The sequence below is a fragment of the Lepus europaeus genome, chromosome 16, assembly GCF_033115175.1.
Source record: "Lepus europaeus isolate LE1 chromosome 16, mLepTim1.pri, whole genome shotgun sequence".
NCBI lineage: Eukaryota > Metazoa > Chordata > Mammalia > Lagomorpha > Leporidae > Lepus > Lepus europaeus.
Genome location: NC_084842.1, coordinates 40254974 through 40280521, shown reverse-complemented (window position 1 = coordinate 40280521; position 25548 = coordinate 40254974). Strand labels below are relative to the sequence as shown.

Genomic DNA, 25548 nt, shown 5'->3' with positions numbered 1-25548 from the left:
CATATGCTTAATGCAAAGATGACAGACTGGAGTTAACTGAGATGGAGTAAGATGAGGTGAAATATGATTAGGGGGCAGAGTGTTGGGGGAATTGGAAAGATGGAATATACAGTCCCACTATAGTTCCCTTCTTCCTGCTACTCATCCTGGGACTGTTAGGCTACAAAGGAAACTACAGGCCTCAAGAAGTAAGAAGATGGACACAAGCAGCTGAAAGCCCTCTAAATTCCCCACCCTGGGAACTGAGAGGGCCAAAATGAGGCACTCACGAATTCTTCATGTAAAGATGAATGAGGTACAGAGACAAAATACTTCCCACAGAAGAATTCCACAAACACACACATACACACACACACTCCAATAGATATGAAGTATTCCACTGTAAAGAAAAATACCCAATAAAATCATCAGAACAAAAATTCACTAATGATTTTGTAAAATAGTCCAACAAAAACGTATGTTTAGAAACGTATGTTTAGAAAATTGCAAAGAGATGCATTTCAAAAGAACAAGAGACACTATGAAACAAAAACCAAGGAAAATAAGAACAGATACAAAACCAATCAGCAATCTTGAAGACAAAAAAGTCATTATAGCTAAAAAAGTAAATAGATAAGCTTAGTTCACACAAAAGAAGGAATTTAGTTAACTGGGAGAGAGGGAGGGGAATTCACTTAGAATTCAAAATAGAAAGAAATAAAATATGAAAGAACAAAGATAACATGAAGTGACAGATTAAGAAGCTCTTAGGGTGCTAGTGTTTGGCCCAGATGTTAAGCACCCTTTAGGCGCTGGCATCTCATATTGCAATATCTGGATTTGAGTCTGGACTTTGTTCCCAATTCCAGATTTCTGCTAACCTAAACCCTGAGAGGCAGTAGGTATTGGTTCATGTAGTTGTGTCCTTGTCACCCACATGGGAGACCTGGAATAGGCTCTAAGCTCCAGCATGAACCAGCCCTAGGTGTTGCGGGCATTTGGGGGAAGGAACCAGTAGATAGGAGCTCTGTCTCTCTGCATCTCAAATGCATAAATAATTTTTTTCTTAATATTTATTTATGTATTTGAAAGGCAGAGTTGCAGAGAGGCAGAGAGAGACAGAGATATTTTCCTTTCACTGGCTTACTCCCCAAATGGCAGTATCGCTGGAACTGGGCCTATCCGAAGCCAGGAGCCAGGAGATTCTTCCAAGTCTCCCATGAAGGTGCAGAAGCCCAAAGACTTAGGCCATCTTCTACTGCTTTCCCAGGCCATAACAGAGAGCTGGATCAGAAGTGGAACATCCAGGACTTGAATGAGTGTCCATATGGGATACCAGAATTGCAGGCAGCGGTTTTACCCGCTACGCCACAGCACTGGCCCCTAAATAAATTTTTTAATTTAAATTTATTATTTTTTTAGATTTATTTATTTGAAAATCAGAACAAAATTCTTGTTCTTTGTTCTGACACAGGGAAAGAAGGGGAGAGGTAGAGAGAGAAAGAAAGAGAGAGAGAGAGAGAGAGAGAGAGAGGTGTCTTCCATCTGCTGATTTACTCCCCAACTGGCCACAATGGCCGGAGCTTGTGCTGATCCAAAGCCAGGAGCCAGGAGCTTCCTCAGGGTCTCCCACGTTTGTGCAGGGGTCCAAGGACTTGGGCCATCTTCTATTGCTTTCCTGGGCAATAGCAGAGAGTTGGATTCTAAGTGGAGCAGCCAGGACTCGAACCAGCGCCCATATGGGATGCTGGCACTTGCAGGCAGCGGCTTTATCCACTACACCACAGCGCCGACCCCCCTAAGTAAATTTTTAAAATATGTAAATACCTCTAGATGAAAATCCAGATTAAAAGTAAATGATAGACAACAATATTGAAAATTTATAGCTAGGCCGGCGCCACGGCTCACTAGGCTAATCCTCCACCTGCGGCACCAGCACACTGGGTTCTAGTCTTAGTCAGGGAGCCGGATTCTGTCCTGTCGCTCCTCTTCCTGTCCAGCTCTCTGCTGTGGCCCTGGAGTGCAGTGGAAGATGGCATAAGTGTTTGGGCCCTGCACCTGCACAGGAGACCAGGAGAAGCACCTGGCTCCTGGCTTCAGATCAGCGCGGTGCGCCGGCCGCAGTGCGCCAGCCGCAGCGGCCATTGCAGGGTGAACCAACGGTAAAGGAAGACCTTTCTCTCTGTCTCTCTCTCTCATTGTCCACTCTGCCTATCAAAAAAAAAAAAAAAAAAAACCAGAAAATTTATAGCTAAACAGTTTCCAGAACATTTCCAGAGGAATTATATTCTCAAATTAAAAAGAACACAGTATACTGACTAAAAACCAAGCCTCACCAAAGCATAACACTGTGAAATTTCAGTACAATGAGAACAAAGAGAATATCCTAAAATATTCCTCAGAAAACATATGCAGATAAGAAATCATAATGGCTTTTAGACCCCAGAAAACAGTGGGGACTATCTTTAAAATTCTGTAGGAAAATAATTTCCTACCTAGAAGCTTATATTCACATGATCCGTAAAGTGAAAGCATGAAATAAAATCATCTTTAAACATGGAAAATCCCCAAAAATATATTGTCCACACATCTATTTTTTAGATTTATTCCATCATAATTTGGAGCAAACCAAGAGAAAGACATGAGAAATAACAGGAGATCTACTACGTAATGTAGATGAAGAGGATTTCTGGGACTAGAGTGAGGAGAAATAGTGAAAAGAGAAGACAGATAATCTAATGCACACTGAATCAGTTTGAAAAATTCATGGCCCAAGGAAATGCATGCTTAATGTCCTAATTTACATGGAAAGTTTAGTGACAAAACATACATACCTGCGATTTTATGTCTCGATGAAGAATTTTTCTATCATGTACATGTTTCAGAGCCAAACATATCTGTACAAACCAGTCCAAAATCTAAGGAGAAAAATCAGATCTGTCATTTCATTTAAAATTAACATTTCACAGTAGTCTTTCCTGACCATAAAAATGATTTGGGTATATTTGGGGTTGAAGGGAACTAAATCCATTAAAAAAATGTTTAGGCTACAATTTCCTTTTATTTGGTAGGCACTAACATTAAGAAGATGTTCAAGCCAATCAACACAAATAATGTGTGGAGTATATACTAAATCTAAAATAGTATCATCTTTTGTAAATAAAATTAAATAAAAATCTTCAAGAGTGAAAAATGGAAACAATTTATATATTTTATAATAGTACAACAGAGGGGATTCTTTTGTTTTTAAAAGAATTCTATAGTACTTTTTAAAAATGCAAATAAAAATCACAATATAGGAAAATAATAAGGCTGGAAATTTGAAAAATATCTGATTTTTTTCCTTTTTCCACATTTACTATATGTAAATACTGTTTCTGGAATCAGTCACTTGAAGGTATAAAAACTTAATGTTTACCTCAGTAGCAAGTATTACCAAAGTAATTCCAAGTGGATGACATTTCTAGATATAAAAATATTATTATAGGGCCAGCTGTGTGGCACAGGGGGGTTAAAACTCCAGCTTACAGCACTGGCATCCCCTATGAGTAGCAGTTCAAGTCCCAGCTGCTCCACTTCTGATTCAGCTCCCTGCTACTGCACCTGAAAAAGCAGTGGAGGATGGTCCAAGTCCTTGGACCCCTGAACCAGTGTTGGAGCCTGGAAGAAGCTCCTGGCTCCTCGCTTCAGATCGGCTCAGCTCCAGCCGCTGCGGCCATTTGAGGAGTGAACCAGTGGATGGAAGACCTCTTTCTGTCTCTACCTTTCTCTGTGACTCTGTCTTTCAAATAAATAAATCTTAAAAACAAAATTCACTCATGAAATTACAAAAAAAAACCATAGGCTATTTTCCAAAATCTTAGTTGAAGCAGGACTTTCAAAACATAACAGCGAATCACAAGAGAAAGACTGATAAAGCTGATAAATCTGTATGGCAAAATAAATTATCAAGTTTAATAATAAATGGAGAAGGTGCTTGCAATATAATTGATAGATTGCTACTTCTCTTACATCAAAATGTTCTTCCAAGTCACTGAAAAAAATACTAGCAGTAAAAACATGAAATGAACAAAAAAATGCAAAAGCAAGTGATGGAGAGAAAATGTCAATAAACATGAATGCAAAATACAAACCTCCCTCCAAGTTAAAAATAACTAAACAGGATATCATTTTGATTTTACTACAATGAAATAATATACAATGTTGGCCAGATGTGGAAAAATAACACTTTTCATATCCTGTTTGCCAGAGGTTAACTATAGTCATTTGGCAAAGTACAATTACAGAATTTCTAGTACAGTGCTTCCTTTATTCCCCAAAGTAAAAGTGTGCAATTAAAATTAAGAAAGGTGATAATGAGAAATGCACCAGGAATTTAGAGAAGGAAAAGATCACAGGATATTACAGTAGTTACAGAAAATTTAAAGAAGCAAGACTAGTTGACTAGTTGAGCTTTAAAAAAGTGGTTGAAAAAGAGTTTGGAGGGTGGGGGACTAGCATAGTGACATAGTAGGTTAAGATGATGCTTGCAATGCCCGGCTTCCCATTTGAGCACTGGTTTGAGACCTGGCTGCTCTACTTCCAATCCAGCTTCCTGCTAATGTGTCTGGGAAAGCAGCAGAAGTGCATGAGTCCCAGCCACCCAAATGGAAAACCAGGATGGAGTTCCAGGGTCCTGGTTTAGGAATGGCCCAGCCTTGGCCATTGAGGCCATTTGGGGAGTGAATCAGTGAATGGAAGATCTCTCCCTGTCTCTCTGTAATTCGCCCTTCAAATAAATAGGTAAATCATAACAACAACAAAAAAGTGTTGGGTGGAAGTCATTACTAAAATAAAATAAACAGAATAAATACACAGGAAGGAGAATGAGCCCAGTACCTAGAAACAAAGTGTGTGCTCAATAAACATCTAATATAATAAATGAAAAGAGGTGCAGGGAAAGAATAGAAAAAATAGGCTGCTCAAGTAGAATAAGGACATATTTTAGAGACCCTAAAATCAAAACAGATTAGATTTAACTCAGTTGCCAATGCAAAGCTTCTAGAATTGGAGTTACCAGGCAAAGCCTCATTTTAGGAAGGTCTGATTTGGCACCAGTAAGTCAGATTGACAAAATATAGAATACTTAACCAGCGATGATGAATAATTAAGTTTACATAGATGTGTTTCTAACATCTATTATTACACACTGAAAATAAGGGGTGAGAAACTATTCAAAGGTGGGAAGTACAAAAAAAGTGACCAAGATTTAGACATTACACCAAATTGCTCTAGTAGCTATAATTAACATTTATGGTTAAAAATAAATGCATATACTAATCAGAACATTTTGAACTAATAGGAGTCAATCTCCCACATACTAACTTACTTGATCTTCTTGAAACAAATTGCCTCTTTGAGCATTTATTCGTTTAAACAGATCCCCTCCTTCACAGTAATCCATCACTATGTAAAGAGAACCATTTTCTACAAAACATAACCATAACATTCTGTTAAAATATATATAAAAAGCATAGCTAAATTATGGGTACGTGAAGTTTTCTAGAAAGCAGCGACTAAACAGAAAACAGAAGCATACTCAATAGAACTGAGGTGCAAATTCAAGGCACACTGGTCAGCTTGTATAATGACAGGATAACAGGAAACTCCATTAGCAACGATTTTTCTATCAAGAAAATCCTGGGGCTGGTGCTGCGGCACAGTAGGTTAAGTCTCTGCCTGCAGTGCCGGCATACCATATGGGCACCGGTTCAAGTTCCAGCTGCTCCACTTCAGATCCAGCTCCCTGCTAATGCCCAGAGAAAGCAGCAGAAAATGGCCCAAGTGCTTAGGACCCTGAACCCGCATGGGAGACCTGGAAGAAGCTCCTGCCTCCTGGCTTCGGATCAGCTTAGCTCCAGCCATTGCGGCCATCTGGGAAGTGAACCAACAAATGAAGACCTCTCTGTCTCTTTCCTCTCTCTGTCTGTAATTCTATGAAATGAATAAACAAATCTTAAAAAAAATTAAAGACTATACCATCTTATTGGATAGTGGTGTTCACATTGACCACCATCTCTGAAATGTAGACAAAATGCATACAGATATACTTTATTTTATTCAATACTATATTTCCTTAAATGTTTCTCCAATATGTCAGAGATGGTTAATCTTAGCTTCTAAATTACCATTAATTTTCAACTTTATCTATTTGAATCAAGTATTTATCAGACAAAATAATAAACACTATGGTAAACTCCAAGGATTCAACAGTAAAAAGGCAATCTCTACTCTCTTGGAGTTTTCTTTGATTTCATTGTTCTTTAACTGAAAAATGGCTTACAAGAAAGCATTTGCATCCACTTTGATTAAAGCAAGGGTCAGGAAGGCTCAGTAAAAGGAACATTTAAGGCCCACCAAACCATTTGGTCTGGTTTTGCCAAGGCAACTGCAGGTGGGGCTCAAAATTCAATAAATCTACAGCAGGATAATTTCTAAGTTGATAATTTTGTATGGCTCACCAATGACATTATAAATATCCAAATGGCTGCTGGCAGAAAAAATATTCCCTACCCTTAAAGTGATAGATTCAAGACAAGAGCTGCTGTTGCCATGATTTTATATCAAGATAAACAAAAATAATTTCCTCATCTTTCATGACAGATGTTCAAAATAATGTTAAAATTTACATTTTTAAACTAAGTTGCTGTTTTTTTAAATTTTAGATTTAAAATGCTTATATAAATTATTTTTAATTATTCAAGAGGATAATTAAATATTTGTGTTTATGAGTTCCCAAAAGCTTTAACCTAACCTGAAACAGCTAGGTCTAGGCCAAGCCAAAGCCAAAATCCAAGAACTCTACCCTGGTCTCCCACATGGGTGGAAGGGAGCCAAGTGTTTGGGTTATTTTCTGCTGCATTTCCAGGAACATTAGCAAGAAGCTGGATGAAAGCAGAATTCCCAGGATTTGAAATGGCACTCCAATATGGAATGCTGGCAGTGCAATCAGCAGCTTAACCGACTGTGCCACAATGCCAGCCCCATATTTTTTAAAAACTATGTTTTACTTTAATACCTTGCTCATCTGGTTTTAAAAAAAAAAAGATTTTGGTTCTAATTCACACTCTGACACTGGTATGTAGTATGACATACCAGTAGTATGACCCTCAAAGTCGTTTCAACTACCTTCTAGTAGGTATGGGAATTTTCTTCTGTCAAGGGCCATTTGGATATTTATAACACCGTATGTGGGCTACACAAAATCATTAACTTAAAAATTAGCCTGGAATTGGGGAAGCAACACATGACTGAGGTCTTCCAGTTCCACTTCTAGACTTGGGCTCACTGTTCCAATTTCTAGGCTTTTTCTGAAGAAAGCTACACACTGTGCTCAAAATTACTCTTGAGGTCACATGGTATACTTTGCTGACCCTGTAGGACGAAAGAAATCACCTAATAAAGAGCTTACCCATGGGGCCGGCACTGTTAATGCCCAGCCTCCAGTGCCAGCATCCCATATAGGTGCCAGTTTGAGTCTCGGCTGCTCCACTTCCAATCCAGCTCTCTGCTACGGCCTGAGAAAGCAATATAAGATGGCCCAAGTCCTTGGGCCCCTGCACCTGCATGGGAAACCCAGAAGAAGCTCCTGGCTCTTGGCTCCTGGCTTCAGCTCAGCTCAGCTCTGGCTGTTATGGTCATTTGGAGAGTAAACCAGGGGATGGAAGACCTCTCTCTCTGTCTCTACCTCTCTCTGCAACTCCGTCTTTCAAATAAATAAAATAAATTAAAAAAAAGACATATTGCTGCTCATAAAAAAAAAAAAGCTTACTCTTCCACCAGTCAAATAAACTACCTTGCTACAGATTTAATGAATTTCAAATTCTGCCTGCAGTTGCCTTGGCAGGGTCAGAACAAATGATTTTGCAGGCTTTCTATGTCCTGCAGGCCAGATATTCCTCACCTCTGTCAGTCTAGATTATATTTCTGTTTTGTAATTTATAGGAGTATATGATAATAATGTGAATGGTATTTAAATAAAATTTAAATAAACCACCTTGTCCCACCTTCACAAAAGCTTTACCTTGTCTTAGTCCCTGCATTGTCAGGTATAGTAGATAGGTCCAAAATAGCAAGTATAACCATACATTTTAAGAACTTAAGAAAACTTTCAATACATTTCCAATATTATAATCAGGTACAGAAGAGGATACTAATGAGCAGAATACTTCATAAAAAGCAGCACATGTTCTCAGTGCTGATGGTGGCAGTACTTAGCGGAGTCAGGCTTAAAAAATATGTAAATTACTATCTTTGCTTTGTCCAAATTCTTGCACTTGTTATATTGCTCTTTTTTAAACAATCACTAATAACACTTATAATCAATAGTGAGCCAGTATTAAACAACACAGGGACAGTGTGGTATCAATATTATTCTAGAAACAAACTGATATTCATATGCATATGTATGAATGCAAAATATTGGGGGCTGGTGCTGTGGCTCAGCAGGTTAAAGCCCTGGGCTACAGCACCAACATCCAATACGGACACTGGTTTGAGTCAGTCCCAGTTGCTCCAGTTCCAATATAGCTCCCTGCAGATGTGCCAAAGAGAGAAGAGGAGGATGGCCCAAGTGCCTGGGCTGCAGCACCCAAGTGGGAGACCAAGAAGAAGCTCCTGGCTCCTGGCTTTAGCCTGGCTCAGTCCTTGCTGTTGCGGCCATTTGGGGAGTGAAACAGTAGATGAAAGATTTCTCTGTCTCTCCTTCTCTGTCTATGTAACACTTTTTTTTTTTTAATTTTTTTTTTTTTTTGACAGGCAGAGTGGACAGTGAGAGAGAGATAGAGAGAAAGGTCTTCCTTTGCCGTTGGTTCACTCTCCAATGGCCGCTGCGGCCGGCGCGCTGCGGCCGGTGCACCGCGCTGATCTGAAGCCAGGAGCCAGGTGCTTCTCCTGGTCTCCCATGCAGGTACAGGACCCAAACACTTGGGCCATCCTCCACTGCACTCCCGGGCCACAGCAGAGAGCTGGCCTGGAAGAGGGGCAACCAGCACAGAATCCGGTGCCCTGACCGGGACTAGAACCCAGTGTGCCGGCGTCGCAAGGTGGAGGATTAGCCTATTGAGCTGTGGCGCCAGCCTCCTTCTCTGTCTATGTAACTATCAGCCTTTAAAATAAATAAATAAATCTTAAGAAAAAAAAGCAAAAAATTTATATTCTTTTTCTTTCCTGAGAATACAATTCACAAAAAAGTCCCCACAGTTAGAATATCCAAAAATCAAAATGGCTTAGGACTTATTTTGAAAGCTCTTAGAAAATATATCTGACCTTCAAATGATTCTCTATATTGGACAATATTTGGATGCTTCATGTTTGCCAATACTGCAACTTCTCTCCTTGATTCTTCCCTTTCTTTACTGGACATCTTAAATGGGAAGAAAACAGAAAACAGTAAACTAAAAAACCAATACTCAACCTGAAAGTCCAGCAGTAAGACAGTGGTTAAAAAAAGTAACAGCATCAAAATATAAAATATACCTAGAAGTTAAAAAGAGTAAGTGAAATCTAATTTAAAATATTGTTTGTGTTTTTTCTTTTAAATTTTACTTAAGGTATACAAATTTCATGCATTTCATATATACAGATTTAGGAATACAGTGATTTTTCCTACCCTACTCTCTCTCCTGCCCACGCTCCAATCCTTCTTCCTCCTCTCTTTCCTATTCCCACTCTTAATTTTTACAAAATCTATTTTCAGTTTACTTTACACTCATAAGAATAACAATACACTATAAAGAGTTCAACAAACAGTATGAGGAAAAAAAAATACTGTTCCTCAACAGTGGAGACAAGAGCTGTAACAATCATCAAATCTCAAAATGTCCATTTCACGCCAATACATTACATTTTAGATACTCTATTATTACCACAGATCAGGGAAAATATACGGTATTTATCATTTTGGGACTGGCTAATTACTGAGTATAATGGTTTCCAGTTGCATCCATTTTGTTGCAAAAAACAAGATTACTCAGATATCACTGAGTAATATTCCATAGTGTATATATGACATAATTTCTTTATCTAGTCATCAGCTGATGGACATCTGGGTGGATTCCATGTATTAGATATTATGAATTAAGCTGCAATGAACGTGGGGGTACAGATAACTCTTTCATATGCTGATTTCCTTTGGGTAAATTCCCAGGTGTGGGATGGCTGGGTCATATGGTAGATCTATTTTAAGATTTCTGAGATATCTCCTTACTGTCTTCCACAATGGCTGCACCAATATATATTCCCACCAACAGTGAATTCGGGTACCTTTTCCCCCACATCTTCACATTTGCTGTTTGGTGATTTCTGTATGATAGCCATTCTTTTGGGGGTGAGGTAAAATCTTACTGTGATTTTGATTTGCATTTCTGTGATGGCTAATGATCCTGAGCATTTTTTCAAGTGTCTGTTGGCCATTTGAATTTCCTCTTGAAAAATGCCTGGGGGCCTACACTGTGGTACAATGAGTTAAAGCCCCAGCTTGCAGTGCCAGCATCCCAAATGGGCACTGGTTTGAGTCCCAGTTGCAACACTTCTGATCCAGCTCTCTGCTATGGCCTGGGAAAGCAGTACAAGATGGCCCAAGTCCTTGGGTCTCTGCATCCCCGTGGGAGACCCGGAAGAAGCTCCTGGTTCCTGGCCCTTGTGGTCATTTGGGGAATGAACCAGCAGATGGAAGACCTTTCTCTCTCGCTGGCTCTATGTCTCTCTGTAACTTTGTCTTTCAAATAAATAAAATAAACCTTAAAAAAAAAGAAAGAAAAAAGATGCCCATTTCTTAACTGGATTGTTTGTTTTATTGTTGTTGAGTTTCTTGATTCTTTACAGATTCTGGATATGAATCCTTTATCAGTTGCGTAATTTGCAAAAATTTTCTCCCATTCTGTTGGTTCTCTCTTCTCTTTGCATAGTGTTTCTTTGGCAGTACAGTGGCTTCTCAGCTTAATGTAATCCCATTTGTCAATTTTGGCTTTGACTGCCTGTGCTTCTGGGGTCTTTTCCAAGAAGTCTTGGCCTATGCCAATATGTTGTAGAGTTTCCTCAATGTTCTCTAATAACTTGATGGTATCAGGTCATAGATATAGGGCTTTGATACATTTTGAGTGCATTTTTGTGTTAAGGGATAAGGAAGGGGTCCTATTTCAGACTTCTGCATGTGGAGACCCAGTTTTCCCAGCACCATTTGTTGAAAAGACCATCCTTGCTCCAGGAATTGATTTTAGCTCCTTTATCAAAGGTAAGTTGGTTGTAGATACATGAATTGATTTCTGGTGTTTCTATTCTGTTCCACTGGTCTTATATCTATTTTTTTTCCAATTTAAAACATTTTAAGCTGTCAAAACTGAGGTTTCTAAACACAAAAACACTCAGGTCAGCGCCGTGGCTTAACAGGCTAATCCTCCGCCTTGTGGCGCCAGCACACCGGGTTCTAGTCCTGGTCGGGGCGCCAGATTCTATCCCGGTTGCCCCTCTTCCAGGCCAGCTCTCTGCTATGGCCCGGGTAAGGCAGTGGAGGATGGCCCAAGTCCTTGGGCCCTGCACCCCATGGGAGACCAGGAGAAGTACCTGGCTCCTGGCTTCGGATCAGCAAGATGCACTGGCCGCAGCGGCCATTGGAGGGTGAACCAACAGCAAAAGGAAGACCTTTCTCTCTGTCTCTCTCTCTCTCACTATCCACTCTGCCTGTCAAAAAAAAAACACAAGCACACATCACAGAAGAAAAAATAACCCTGGAAGGATATAGACTATTCTGAAATGGGATTATGAGAGTCTTCAAGTTACACATAGCCATATCTGTTTAAAAAAATTCTCTAATAACTAGCCCTATTGCAACCAAATTATTACAACTGTAAGTAAAGGAAAAATATACTTACTCTTGAGATATTAATTTCCTTGATAACATATTGTTTTCCATCTTCTGTAGATTTAACAAGAACAGCTTTTCCAAATGAGCCTTCTCCAATCTTCCTTAGTCTAACATACTTCTCCATGGTTCTTATTCTAAGGCATCTTTATAGATATGCTAGACATTAAAGAAAGCAACCATTAAAAGAGGTACAGCATGTCCTCTATAATTATAATTTTTAATTCAAAATCTAATTCCTTAGTGATTTGCTAACTTTAAAAAACAGTATTTAACATCTTTATTCAAAGTTAAGTAAATTTCCTCTTAATTTTACTCATTCAACATAATTATAGTTAAAAAGAGAAAATCAGGGGCTGGTGTTATGGCATAGCAGGTGAAGCCCTCTGTGATACTGACATCCCTTATGGGTTCACTTTCCAGTCGCAGCTGCCCTACTTTCAATCTAGCTCCTTGCTAATAATGGTCTGGGAAAAGCAACGGAATACGGTCCATGTGTTTGGGTCCCTGTCACCCATGTGGAAGACCCAGAAGAAGCTCCTGGCTTAGGCCTGGCTCAGCCTTTACAGATTCCTTATCTGTGAGTCAGCAGATGGAAGATCTGTCTGTCTCTGTCTCTCTCTCTCCTTCTCCATCTCCCTCTTTCTCTGTAATTCTGCCTTTCAAATAAATTTTTTTTAAAAAGCAAATAGTGATATTTCAATTTTATCAAAATGCTTTAGAAGCTGAGTACTACATCTATCTATTTGGAGAGAAAAGTAAACTTTTTCATAAATGAATTAATAAGTAGCATTACTTTAAAATCCTTAAAAAGAATATAAGCTTAATAAGACACCACTTTTCAAAGTTATTTAATGATGCCCTTTTTCACACATTTAAATTGTTTAGAATGTTTGCAACTGGGATGGCCTTGTGGCACAGCAGATTAAGTGGCTGCTTGTGACACTGGCATACTGATCAGTGTTGTTAGAGTCTTGGCTACTCTGTTTCCAATCCAGCTTCTCACTAATGCACCTGGGAAGGCAGTATTACTTATACCTGGCCCAGCTTTGGTTGCTGCAGCCATTTGGGGATACAGGATCTCTAACTCTCCCTCTTTCTCTGCACTCTGCCTTTCAAATAAATCAGTAAATCGTTTTTAAAATGTTTGCCATTAAAAATATATTCAGATAAAATTTCTATACATATATCTTAGTGTACTGTAAGGACTCCTACAGATAAATTCTGAATTCAAAAAATGAAACATACATTAAAGCTTTCAAACATATTATTTAAATGTCTCATAGAAAATGTTAACCGGGCCTGCATCACAGCGTAGCAGTTGAAGCTGCAGCCTGCAGCACTGGCATCCCATGTGGGTGGCAATTCAAGTCCCAGCTGCTCTATTTCCAATCTAGCTCCCTGCCGATGCACCTGGAGAATAGCAGAAGATGGTGTAGGTGGTTGGGACCCTGCACCCAACGTGGGAGACCTGGTTGAAGTTCCTGGATCCTGGCTTTGGCCTGGCTCAGCCGTGGCCATTGTGTCCATTTGGAGAGTGAATCAGCAGATGGAAGAGTTCTTTCCTTCTCTCGCTGCCTCTGCCTCTCCCTCTCTGTAACTCTAATTTTCAAATAAAATAAGTAAATTTTTTAAAAAAAAAAAAAAAGTAAATAAAAGGCTGTGTATGAGTAAGGCAGATGACAGCACTTACTCTTAGAAACAAAAGTCAACCAATTTATAGTCTAAACATTAGTGAATAAAAATGCCTGCTACTAGGTACTCTACTGACATTGGTTATTATTTATTAAAACCTTTGAGAGGCAGTGAGAGTAATAGTTAAAGAGCATGGAAACCTTAGCATCAGAAAGCTTGCGTTTAAATCCTGGCTTTCTCATTTCTTTGTCATGTGACCTTGGTCAAGTTACTTATCTTTATGTTTCTCATTTTGTTCTTCTGTACAATATGGATAACTATAGTATGTATTTACAGAACTGTTGGGATGATTAGCTAAGCAATGTACTATGAACAGGGGTACATGGTGAGCACTGTGTCACTATTTGTTTTTGCTCATGTTTGGTAGGGAAATGGTGCTTCATTTTATTTGAATACTTTTGCTTATGAGTGAATTTAAAAAATACTTCCACGTTTATTAAACATTTGTATCTCCACTCTTTTGAACTTTTCACTCATATTCTTTGTCTATTTTCTACTAGGATTGTTTTTTTATTAATCTATAAAAAATTCTAGGGACCAGACTTCTGACCTAGCAGTTAAGATGCCCATGTCTCACACTGGAGTTCCTTTATTTGTTCCTGACTCCAGCTTCCCATCAATGAAGACCCCGAGAAGTGGCAAGGGTTCAAGTAATTGGGTTCTTGTCTCCCACATGGGAGACTTGGGTTATGTTTCCAGATCTTGGATCTGGCATCAGACCAGCTCTGACATTTAGGGAATGAAATGAACACAGGTGTACTGCCTCTCAAGGAGAAAAAAAAAAGTAATAATAATAATTTAATATTCCTCATGTAATGAAGCCCTTATATATAATAAGTGAATTTTCCCTTATTACTTGCTTTTCAAATTTAAATATAAAAGCCTATCTTAAATAAAAATTTTATCCTGCTTTAAAAAAAAATTATTTATTTATTTATTTGAAAGAGTTACAGAAAATGAGGGAGAGACATCTTCCATCTGCTGGATCACTCTCCTGATCATCACAATAGCCCACTCTGGGTGAGGCCAAAGCCAAGAGCCAGAAGATACACCTGGCTCTTTCATGGGTTACAGGGACCCAAATACCTTTCCCAGGCCTTTAGTAGGGAGCTGGATCAGAAGTGGAGCAGCTGGGACAAGAACCAGTGCCCATGTGGGATGCTGGCATCATAGGCGGCAGTTTTATCCACTACGCCACAAAGCCGTCCCAGTAAATTTATCTTGATGTAAATAAATGTATTTTTCTTTATATTTAAGCTTTTATTATCATACTTAGACTCTTATATAAAAATAATTAAGGTACTTAGTAGCTTTAGTAATGGTGAATTTAGGAGAGTGGCAAGTTCAGGAGAAACTAGAGTGCAATGTGCTAGGTAGTAAAGCCTAAGAGAGAAAGTCATAAAAGCAATAGCATGACCTACTGACAACATCACCCTGACTGCAGACATACTTGAAGTCACTATGTTCATTTGAAGCTAGCAAATAGTTAATTTGCCCAATATGCTATCATTTATTTCATTCATAACAAGTAGGCTTCCAATTGTATCATTTGCTACTAGGAAAAAATGAACTTATCATGAAACTATTTTAAAATTTCTCTTATGTTTTACCATATTTCTCATTGTAAATAAATCCATCCTGTCATTTTATTTGTCACACTAAATGTGCTTCATTTTATTTTACCACAAAAAGTAATCTGAATTCCTTTAATAACAAAATTCATATTCTGGCCTCTAAGACTAAAGGGCAAGATGTGGTAAAATTGATGGTTTAACTATATTTCATGAAATTTTGTGGGGAAGAGCATTTCTCTATCTTAGAAAAATTATAACCATTTTCCATTTCAAAATTTCCACAGGAAACAAGAATGCTTCTCTTTCAGTAACTTAAAGAGAAACAAAAATTGACCCATTATCATAGCACTATAGCACTTCCTCAGTAAGTTAGAGAAAAGTCATTCCAAACGTATTTTCAAGCTATCTGGGCAACAGCCAAAATTTCTCCTAATCATGAAAGTTTAATATACATTACTATGTTACTTAGGAAAAAATCAAAATAAACTTATCTAAGAAAACTAAATTTCATAAAGTAAATTACATTAAATGACAACTACATAATGAGTTTATTTCATAATTATAATTATTCTGTTAAATTTTGCTAAGACAGGAAAAACAAAATTAGTCAATTTGGCCCTTCCTCAAAATTTGATTGTCTGTTCCTTTTGGGGACAAAACGAATAAGATGGAAGCTCCAAGAATCCCTAATATTGCATTCCATTGTCAACCACATTACTGAATATTGTGGTTCTAACTCAGTAAAGCATAAGAGAATCTACTGCCCTTGGCAGTGAAGAAAAGTGACTTTGATTGCCATCAAATAATGTCAAGTGCAGACACCTACAAAACAATGAAAGACTAGTGATAAATTAGTTTCAGAACAACTGACAAGTCCACTTTTCTGTAGAGTGAATATACATTAGAGGAAAAGGGAAAACATGGAAAAATAGATTACTTTCAAGGTCATACAATATATTTAACTGAACTACTTATTTGCTAGTTATGAGACTAGACTTCTCAATTTAATTACAATACTAGAAAATTTTTCAAAAGAAAAAAACAAAATTGTCTATAGATCCCCACATCCAAAATCATCATAACATGTACCTGAAGGAATATAAGAATATGGTTTGGACTTTATTACTGTAATAAACTCAAATTATAAATGTTTGCCTTTTCTATACTTCAGCTTCCAATATCAAATAAAAAGCCCAATACTAATTTGACTCACTCTACAGTATTAAAGTCCCTAACAATTATATTAATTTGATCTTCATATTATATATCTGATATTCAAAAAAAACATAAAATTAGAGATTTTTTTGACATCTGAGCTTTTCAAAGATTTACGTGATATAACAAAGCAAGGAGTTAAAAATCAATAGAAAAGACCAGCTGTATAATCAAAAGCTAAACATTTAACTTTCCTGGGTTTTAATTTCTTCATCTAAAAACACTAAAGCATAACATAATGCTATTGCAAAGGCTTTACCATTTCTAATGGTCAATGACTCACAGAGAAAAAAATAAAAACTAGGTCAGGAAATAGCAAATTTCAGCACTATTTATAATTGCAGTATTAGCTGCAAAGAGTGGAAATGATAGAAAAATATAGCTAAAGTCTTTCTATTGAAAAGGCAAAAGGAGTCAAAATTATGGTGCAGCAAGTTAAACTATTGCTGGTATACACTGGTATCCCATGTGAGCACTGGTTTGAGTCCTGGCTGCTCCACTGCTAATTCAGCATCCCTGATGATGTGACTGGGAAAGCAGTTAAAGATGATCTGAGTACCTGGGCCCCTCCACCCACACAAGAGACCCCACTGGATTTCCAGACTCCTGGCTTTGCCTTGCCAGCACAGCCCAGCCATTGCAGCCATTTGGGGACTGAACCCATGGGTGGAAGATCTGACTCCTTTCCCTCTCTCTCTGCAACTTTGCCTTTCAAATAAAAAAATAAACCTTCAAAAAAAAAAAAAAGGAAGAAAAAGAAGTCATGATAACAACCTCTTTAACCTAATTATGTAAAGGGTAAAAATAGTGCAGGAGCAGGAGCCTGGCCTCCTGGACAAACCACCTGTTGGGACACTGGCATCCCGCAGAGGAATGGCTGGACTTGAATCCCGCTCTGCTGCTGAGCCCAACTTTCTGCTAATGCACACTGTGGGAGGCAGCAAGTGACAGCTCATGAAGTTGTTTGCCTGTCATCCACAAGGGAGAACTGGACCAAATTCCCTGCTACCTGCTTTGGCTTAGCCCAGCCCCAGCTGATGGGGGAGTTTGGGTAGTGAAGTAGCAGATTGGAGCTCTTTCTGTCTCTCTTTCTCTCTCTGCTTCTCAAATGAATACTTTTAAAAAAAAAAAAAAGATGTTTATTTAAAAATAAGAAGGTAGAAGAAAAAAATTTTGTTATGTGTATTTTACCACAATAAAAAAAGAACAAGAAATATTGTCACCCAACAGAACGACAAAATTTGTAAATTTTATCATTACACCATATCCAAAAGATTTTTAAACAGCAGGAAATAAAACAATCGGAGTACAAATCACACTAAGGAAAACAATTGGGCAATATTACCAAAATCCTATATGTAAACTCTCATTTAGTGATTTCACTTTTAAGAATTTACCCTACAGGGATGTTATACAGTAGCAGATTGGGCCACCCCCTGTGATGACGCATCAATATTGGAGTGTTGGTCCCAGTCCTAGCTGCTCCAATTCTGTTCCAGTTCCCTGATAATGCTCCTGGGAAAGTAGAGTGATAGCCCAAGTACTTGGGTCCCTGCTACCCACATGGGAAACCTGGATGGAATTTGAGGCTTATGGCTCTGGCTTGGCCCAGCTTCAGCTACTGGGGCCATTTAGGGAGTGAACCAGAAGATGGAAGATCTCTCTTTGTCATTCTGCCTTTGAAATTTAAACAAAGGAGGATGGAGGAATTTACTCTACAAATATTTCTAACTGTATGAAAGTGATACATGAAGTTTGCAGCACTGTTTCTAATGGCAAAGTTTAAATAACACAAAGAAGCAATTTTTATGTTGATACAAATTCCTAAAATTAGTGCTAAATTTCTAAAAAGAATCAGAATAAATGTGGCATGCTATCATTAAATGGTAAAAGAAAATATATGTATATTTACATTTACTTAAATAGGTTAGTGTACAAAATCAGTACATTATCAAAGGCTAAACATCTGACTTCTCTGGGTTTTAATGTCTTCATCTAAAAACACTAAAACCTAACACTATCATAAAGACCTTACCATTTCTAATAGTCAATGACTCAAAGAAAATAAAAGTTAGAAGAAAATTACAAAAATGCAAACACATAACTATATGTAATATATCTGGAGAAATGTAGAATAAATTGGCAATAGTGATAGCCTCTGGGAAGGGAAGTGAGTAGCGAGGAAGATATTTCAATCCTTTGTACTTTCTGAATTTTAAACTACATGAATATACTATCTATTTAAAATAAGAAGTGAAATTAAAAATGGAAATAATGATATTTAAATCAATTCCTCTGATTAAAATCTCTAAACGGTTCCCCATTTTCCAACTCCTGATCTTGACATTTTAAATTTTTCTGTGGCATCATGCTTCTCATGTACATGAACTCTGTTTCAGAAAAAATATCTCCACTCCTAGACAAGTTGGACATCTTTCCTCACATTTTACTAAGAATTTCTTCAAAGCAATATTTGACAAAATGAAATTTTGTGCACTACATATACAAAATGTCAAGGGTATGTGAAGCACACACTTATCCCCATCAGGCTAGAGCACATGCTGATAGCCATTAAGCCTGCATCAACTGCTTCAGATATTTGATGGGCAGGTGGTCCTGAAGGGAAATTTTGGTAAAAGCAATGTGAATACACTTCAAAATGTCTTGGAATTTACTGCAGCTATAACTCATTCATACAGCTTGCCCAGAGTAATAAATACAATTTGGAATTGTGAGAGACGATTTATTTAACTTTTCATGGAATAAAGTCCCTTCGGTATTTCTCATTATGTGAAAAAATTGAGATTACTATTAGACTTATTTAAAATACTTTTATTCTCTGTAAATCTATTCACACAACATTGGATGGATTCTGTAATGGACACTGCCAACATGCAAATAAAGAACTGTGTCAAGCATTTGGCACAGTGGTAAAGACACTGCTTAGGACACTGGCATCCTGTAACAGAGTACCTGGGTTTAAGTCCTGGCTCTGCTCCCAATTTGATTCTTGTGCATCCTGGTGATAGCTTGATAGCAGGTGATAGCTCAAGTAGTTCTGTCCCTACCAAACATGCAGGAGACATGGTGTGAGTTCCTGGCTTGTATTTTTAGCCTGGCCCAGCCTTGGCTATTGTGGGCATTTGATCAGTAATTCAGTGGATGGAAGATAGGTGTGTGTGTGTGTGAGAGAGAGAGAGAGAGAGAGACAGCAGACATTTCAAATAAATTAAATAAAAGGTCAAGTTCATGACTTAAATGAGAAGACAAGAGATTAGAAAGTGTAAAATTCACTTGGAATACAGTGTCAATGTATTATTCGAAAGTCAGAGTTACAGAGAGAGAGGGAGAGATATCTTCCATACACTGTCCACTTCCCAGATGGCCGAAAAAGCAGGGGCTGGGCCATCTGCTGCTTTCCCAGGCCATTAGCAGGGAGGTGGATCAGAAGTAGAATAGCCAGGACTCGAACTAGCACTCATATGGGATGCCCAGGGTCACAGGCAGTGGCTTTACCCGCTACGCCACAATGCCTGCGCCTAATATATTATTAACATGACCTCAAAAGAACTTTTGTGGTCAAGTTCTAAAACCTTTACTGGATTCCTGACAGTAATTTTTTCTGTGCAAAAACCTGTTTTCCCACAAAGCAACCTTCTTACTTTTCACCTACAATAATAGGCAATGAAACAGAGCTGTAGATCCTCTAACATCAATCCAATCTAAACCAGAAACAAAGAACTTCTCTCCATATCTGGCTCCCCTCCGTCATCTCAACAATACTGCTGCATTGTAAGGTCTTTATTAGTTTACATTGGAAACTATTAAATCTCCATAAACATTTCTAATGCAACTTCGCAAAGCATAAAAAAAGTTCTCCTACTTGGAGATCTTACATGACAATAATAATAAATAGGCTTGTATGAAGAAAGAGTTACAATGATCTCTTACAAAACTTTTAATGCTTTAAATACGGAAACTGAAAAATCATGAAAACTGAAATGTTAACCAGTTAACTGCTACTCATTGACTCCTAATGAAAAGGTATATCTCCTTTAAGATAGGAGACAAGTATGATACAGGTAATTTAAATGGCTGCTAATTCTCTTTTCACTCTAGTTTTAAAAATAATGACCAAAGACTGGTTGGTAATATACACAGTTCCTTGGAGAATTAACAGTTTAATGAAGTGGAGGGCTTTCCCGTGCAAATAAATTCTCAAGGTAAGTAGCCATGCGATCTCTACAGTATGTTTCCAGTATGACTGTAGTATTTTGCCCGTCATTGCTTCCCCCAAATGCGACTCACCTTAATGACACAGGACTTTAGTAGGAATAACGGTGATGACCAGCAAGCATAGGTGCAGGTATGGCGGTCTTCCTGTGGGACTTAACGAGGCGGAGGCACCATCGTGCATTTTGAAAACATCCTGAGAGAGAAACCAAGACTGGCTAAGCTGGAGCAGCTCACAGCCCAGAATGCAAGGGGGCGCCGAGGCTCCCACACCTGACACTCGTCTGTGCTAGACACTTCAGGCTTGACTCCGTGTCGCCTCGCCTAGCGCCCCAAAGACAGGCCCACAGCGCCTGAGGAAACAAACAAACTGGTTTCTGACCCCCTTGGAAACGGCGGGTGGCGGCAGGGGCAGCGCCTCGGTGACCGCCTCTCCAACTTCACCGAGGTCGCGGCGAGTGGCCGCGGCGGGGCGGGGCGGCGGACGGGCAGCTCCAGGAGTCAGAGGCTACCTGACTGCTTCGCGCTCCTGCCTCGCAATGCCAGCTCTAGAATCCGGGATGTAGGGACCAGCGCTGGGAACTCCAGGCTAAGGACCCCACACGCAAGCCGCCCCAAACCCGGGCGGAGGGGGGAGGGAGTGCAGAGAAAGCAAGCCGTCGGGAGGAGCGGCCGGCTAGTCACCGGCGCCGGCGTGTGACGTCAGCGCGCGGTAGCCGGCGCGCCGCCGAGCTGGCGGGGAAGGAGCGGCGAGACTGGGCGGGGTCCGCGCGAGCCGAGAGCGCGGCACTGCAGGTGGGAGAGAGCGCGGAGGAACGGACGGTGTGGGAGAAGAGGAACTGGAGTGAGAGGGCTGTGAAGCTGCAAAGGGCAAGGCCGAAATGCCCGGAACTCACCAGTGGAAGCTATTCTGGAATGAGGCATATTACGAATTTTTTACCACACATACTACACCGGAAAGGATTTTATTTTTACTTGAACGTATACTGCTAACGTAGGGATGCCACAATTTATAAAGGGATTTTGCTTTAAAGAGCAAGCCTTTTTCTTACTATTGTTCATGTCGTGGTGGATGATTTAGGCAGGGAAGTATTTTCAAGTCTTGAAATGTAAAAGGACAGAAGCATAATGTGGCCTTCTGCACGTTCTATCTGGATTGCGTACACGTGGCTCATCTGCATGCCGCAGTGTGTGGCAGTGCATAGCAGTCTAAATACTTTTCCTCACCGCAGGACTTGCAAAGATAGACTCGCCTAAAGCTATTATGAGAGATCAGATCCTCTGCCCTGTAAGCTGCCAGGTTACCTGGCATAAAATAACCTCACCACTTTGGCGAATCCAAACCTGAAGCCGTAGGACGATAGTGGCTTGTTTGCTAACTTCGTTGCCCTCCTCACTGGGACCTCTTATACGAGCGTTAGATGTAGCTGGGTGGAGAAACCACAAACATTGCCAGAGACCTGATTGAAGGATTCAGCTATTTACTTTAAAGATATCTAGCTCCTAATGATGATCTACTTGTTGAACTTTCCTAAAAATATTTATTTGAAAGGCAGAGTTACAGGGAAAGGGAGAGTGAAAGAGGGAGGGGCAGATCTTCCATCTGCTGGTTCACTCCCCAAATGGCCTCCACAGCCAAAGCTGGGCTGGTTCCAAGCCAGTAGCCAGGAGCTTCTTCTGGGTCTCCCACTTGACTGCAGGGCCCCAAGGACTTGGGTCATCTTAGGCTGCTTTCCCAGGCACATCAGCAAGGAGCTGGATCAGAAGTGGAGCATCCAGGACTTTAGCTGGCGTGCATATGGGTTGCTGGCAACATGGGTGATGGTTTTACCCATTACCCCACAGGGCCAGCCCCATACTTGTTGAATTCTTTACTTAGTGGAGGATTAAGCTTTTGAGTATGAAGTAAATGGGAAAGTATGTTATTGGAAACATTAAAAATAAAAAAAGGTGGAAGGCCAGAAGTATTGTTATGTTCTTAAAACTGTATATATGAAATACATTAAATGTTCTCTTTATATTAATAAACTGAAAAAAAAAAAACCCACCTCCTTTTATCACATCTCCTCCCAACACACCACCCTCTAAGTCAACTTATCTGGGTTTTCATGCCAGTCTTTGGATTGGCTGTGCTTATAAGAAATGCTCTATAACTACTGTGGAAATTTAAAAGGGTGTTATTTTAGTTTCTTAAAATTATTTTTAGGGGCCAGCAATGTGGCCTAACAGGTAAAGCACTGTCAGCAATGCCAGCAACCTGTATGGGTGTCGGTTCAAGTCCCATCTGCTTCATTTCTAATCCAACTGCCTCCTTATAGCCAGGGAAAAGCAGCAGCGGAAGACAGAGTGTTTGGGCCCCTGCATCCACGTGGGAGACCCTGAAGAAATTCCTAGCTACTGGCTTTGATCTGGCCCCGCCCTGGCCATTGTGGCTATCTGAGGAGTGAACCAGTGGATGGAAGATGTCTCTGTCACTTTTTCTTGTATGTCCCTCTCTCTTGAAGCTCTTTCAAATAAATAAATCTTTTAAAAAATAAAAGTAATTTTTATTTATTTGAAAGGCAGAGAGAGAGAATGTCCCATCGCCTGGTTCACTCAGAAATGCCCAGAACAACTAGCTCTGGGCCAAGTAGAAGTCAGGAGCCAGGAACTCCCTGACCCAGGTTTCCCATATGGATGGCAGGGGTCTAGGTACTTGACCCATGATCACTTCCTGCATCTCAGGATGCACACTAGTAGGAAGCAAGATCCGAAGGGGAGTGGGGTCTCCATTCATGTACTCTGATACTGGATGCAGGCATCTCAACTCCCCATGCCACATTATTTGCCCCAGAAATGTTGTTCCTGGCGTCTTTGCCAGAAGATGGCACTGCAAGCCATCCTACTGGGCAAACTGGAGCAGATCTGCAGCACTTTATCTTCTCTACACACTCTCCACGCAACTATAAAGACTTTATTTTTCTTATTCCTTCTTTGGGAAAACATCTTGTGGCTTCTCCCACTCCTAGTTAGTAGGAAGTTTGGTATCTGCACAATAACTCTCATTCTACTCACATCCATTTGCATGAAAACATTGCCAATTGGTAATATAAGCAAATTCATTTTTGCTGTTTGCAGGAGGAGGTCTAGCCAGGTGTCCTCTTAAGATAATTTAAGCTCCTGTCATAAACTACTGGTGAGAATATACACTGTTACAGTGTTTCTAGGAGACATCCTAGCAACATGCATATCCTTTGACTCAACAGTTAAACTGGGCAAAGATGTATAAACAAGGATAATCATTATTGCATATAGTCAGAAAGATTAGAAACAATGTAAATGTATAATAAGGAATTAAATTATATTCAAACAATGTAATACCCTAAAGTGATTAAAAAGAGTGAGTAGAGTCCATTTTTATTGATACAGAAAAATGTCCTGACATATTGTCAAGTAAATAAAGCAAGTTATTCTTTCTGCATTAAGAGGATTACTTGATGATTTCCCTTTCTGGTTTATAAACCTCTATACAGTCTATTTTTAATTATTATTATAAAATAATGTTTCTGAGTTCTATTGCTTTTTTTATTTAAATGGATTTTTCTTTAGAACAAAGGAGCTTTGCTTTTTGCAACCAACCAGTAACACAAATACACAAAGATAAAGCTTCCAGTCTCCATTCCAGAGCTTTATCTCTGTGTTCACTCCTCCTTGAAAGCAATATTAACGATTTCATGAATATCATCTACATTTTCTCTAGTTTCATAAAAATATACATAAGCATATATTTATATATTAATATTGTAAAATGGAATTACAGTATAAACATTATTTTGCAACTTGTATTATTTATTTTAAAGAGGGACAGAGAATAAGAGAGAGAGACAATTATCTCCTATCTGCTAGTTCACTTCCCAAATGCCTGTAACAGCAGAGCCTGGGCCAGGCCAGAGTCAAACTGGAACAAAATTCTGGTATCCCATATGAGTGGCAGGAACCCAACTACCTGAACTGTCCATCACCAGCTGCCTCCCAGGTTGTGCATTGATAGTATGTTGGAATCACAAGTGGAACTGGGACCCAAACCTAGGTACTCAGATATGGGATGAAGGAATCCCAAGCAACATCCTAATTGCTAATCCACATGCCCTTGCAACCTGGTTTTGTTTGTTTTTTACTTAACAGCATGTCATAAACATTTCTCCAGAGAACACTAATTTTTGTCAATGACATATTCTATGATATGAATGTACCAAAATCTATTCAATCATAGCTACTTACTAGTCATAGAGATCATTTCCAATGGTATTATTTCTGAGAGATAGAATCCTAAAAGATTTGCTAAGACAAAACTATGTTTTTTCATTTTGACAAATATTCCTGTGCTTGGGTTATATATTGTATAACAAACCACCCTAAAACTTAGTGGGCCAAACCAACAATGATTTATTATTTCTCACAAATTTTCTGGCCAGAATATCAGGCAGCATTATGCTGGATGGTTTTTCTGTTCCACATTATTTCAACTGTGTGATTTACAAAGGGAGGTTTTTTTAGCTCATGGTTCAAGACCATGTAGCTGCATCTGTCAAGAGCCTTGGTCTGCATCATAATGTGGCAGAAAAGCAGAAGGGCAGGAGGGCATGTGTGGAAGACACAGAACACAAAGGGCAGTCTCACTTTAGAGCACTTTAGCCTCACAGTAACCAATGCAGTGCTACAAAAATGGCATGAATCCCTTCATGAGTGGAGCCCTCATGACCCAAACACCTCTTAAGGATCCTACCACCTCTCAACACTTATTTTGGGGGGCAAATTTCAACATGAGTCCCATTTTGGAGGGGACTAACCACACCCAAATTGTAGAAGGTGCTTATTCAATTTTCAGTTACTTAAAAAAAGTAGTGTTTTGATAATCAAGAAATACTGTAACAGTATTTCCATTTTGAAGAAAAGAAATGTCAACACTAAATT

The 25548-nt window shown here is 39.2% G+C and overlaps 1 protein-coding gene across 5 annotated transcripts in view; it reads right to left on the bottom strand.

Annotated features, from left to right (window-relative positions):
• NEK1 (NIMA related kinase 1) overlaps positions 1-21286 on the bottom strand; it is a 187531-nt gene extending 166245 nt beyond the window's left edge. For 3 of the 5 annotated variants that reach the window (XM_062213275.1, XM_062213276.1, XM_062213277.1), the window contains exons 1-5: positions 20671-21090; positions 11889-12037; positions 9286-9382; positions 5348-5445; positions 2814-2897 (exon numbers count right to left, since the gene is read on the bottom strand). In XM_062213275.1, coding sequence (XP_062069259.1) covers positions 2814-2897; positions 5348-5445; positions 9286-9382; positions 11889-12005 — 396 coding nt within the window. In that variant the 5' untranslated portion in view covers positions 12006-12037; positions 20671-21090. The other 2 variants (XM_062213273.1, XM_062213274.1) reach the window with 2 other exon arrangements.
• Positions 21287-25548: the final 4262 nt, after the last annotated feature.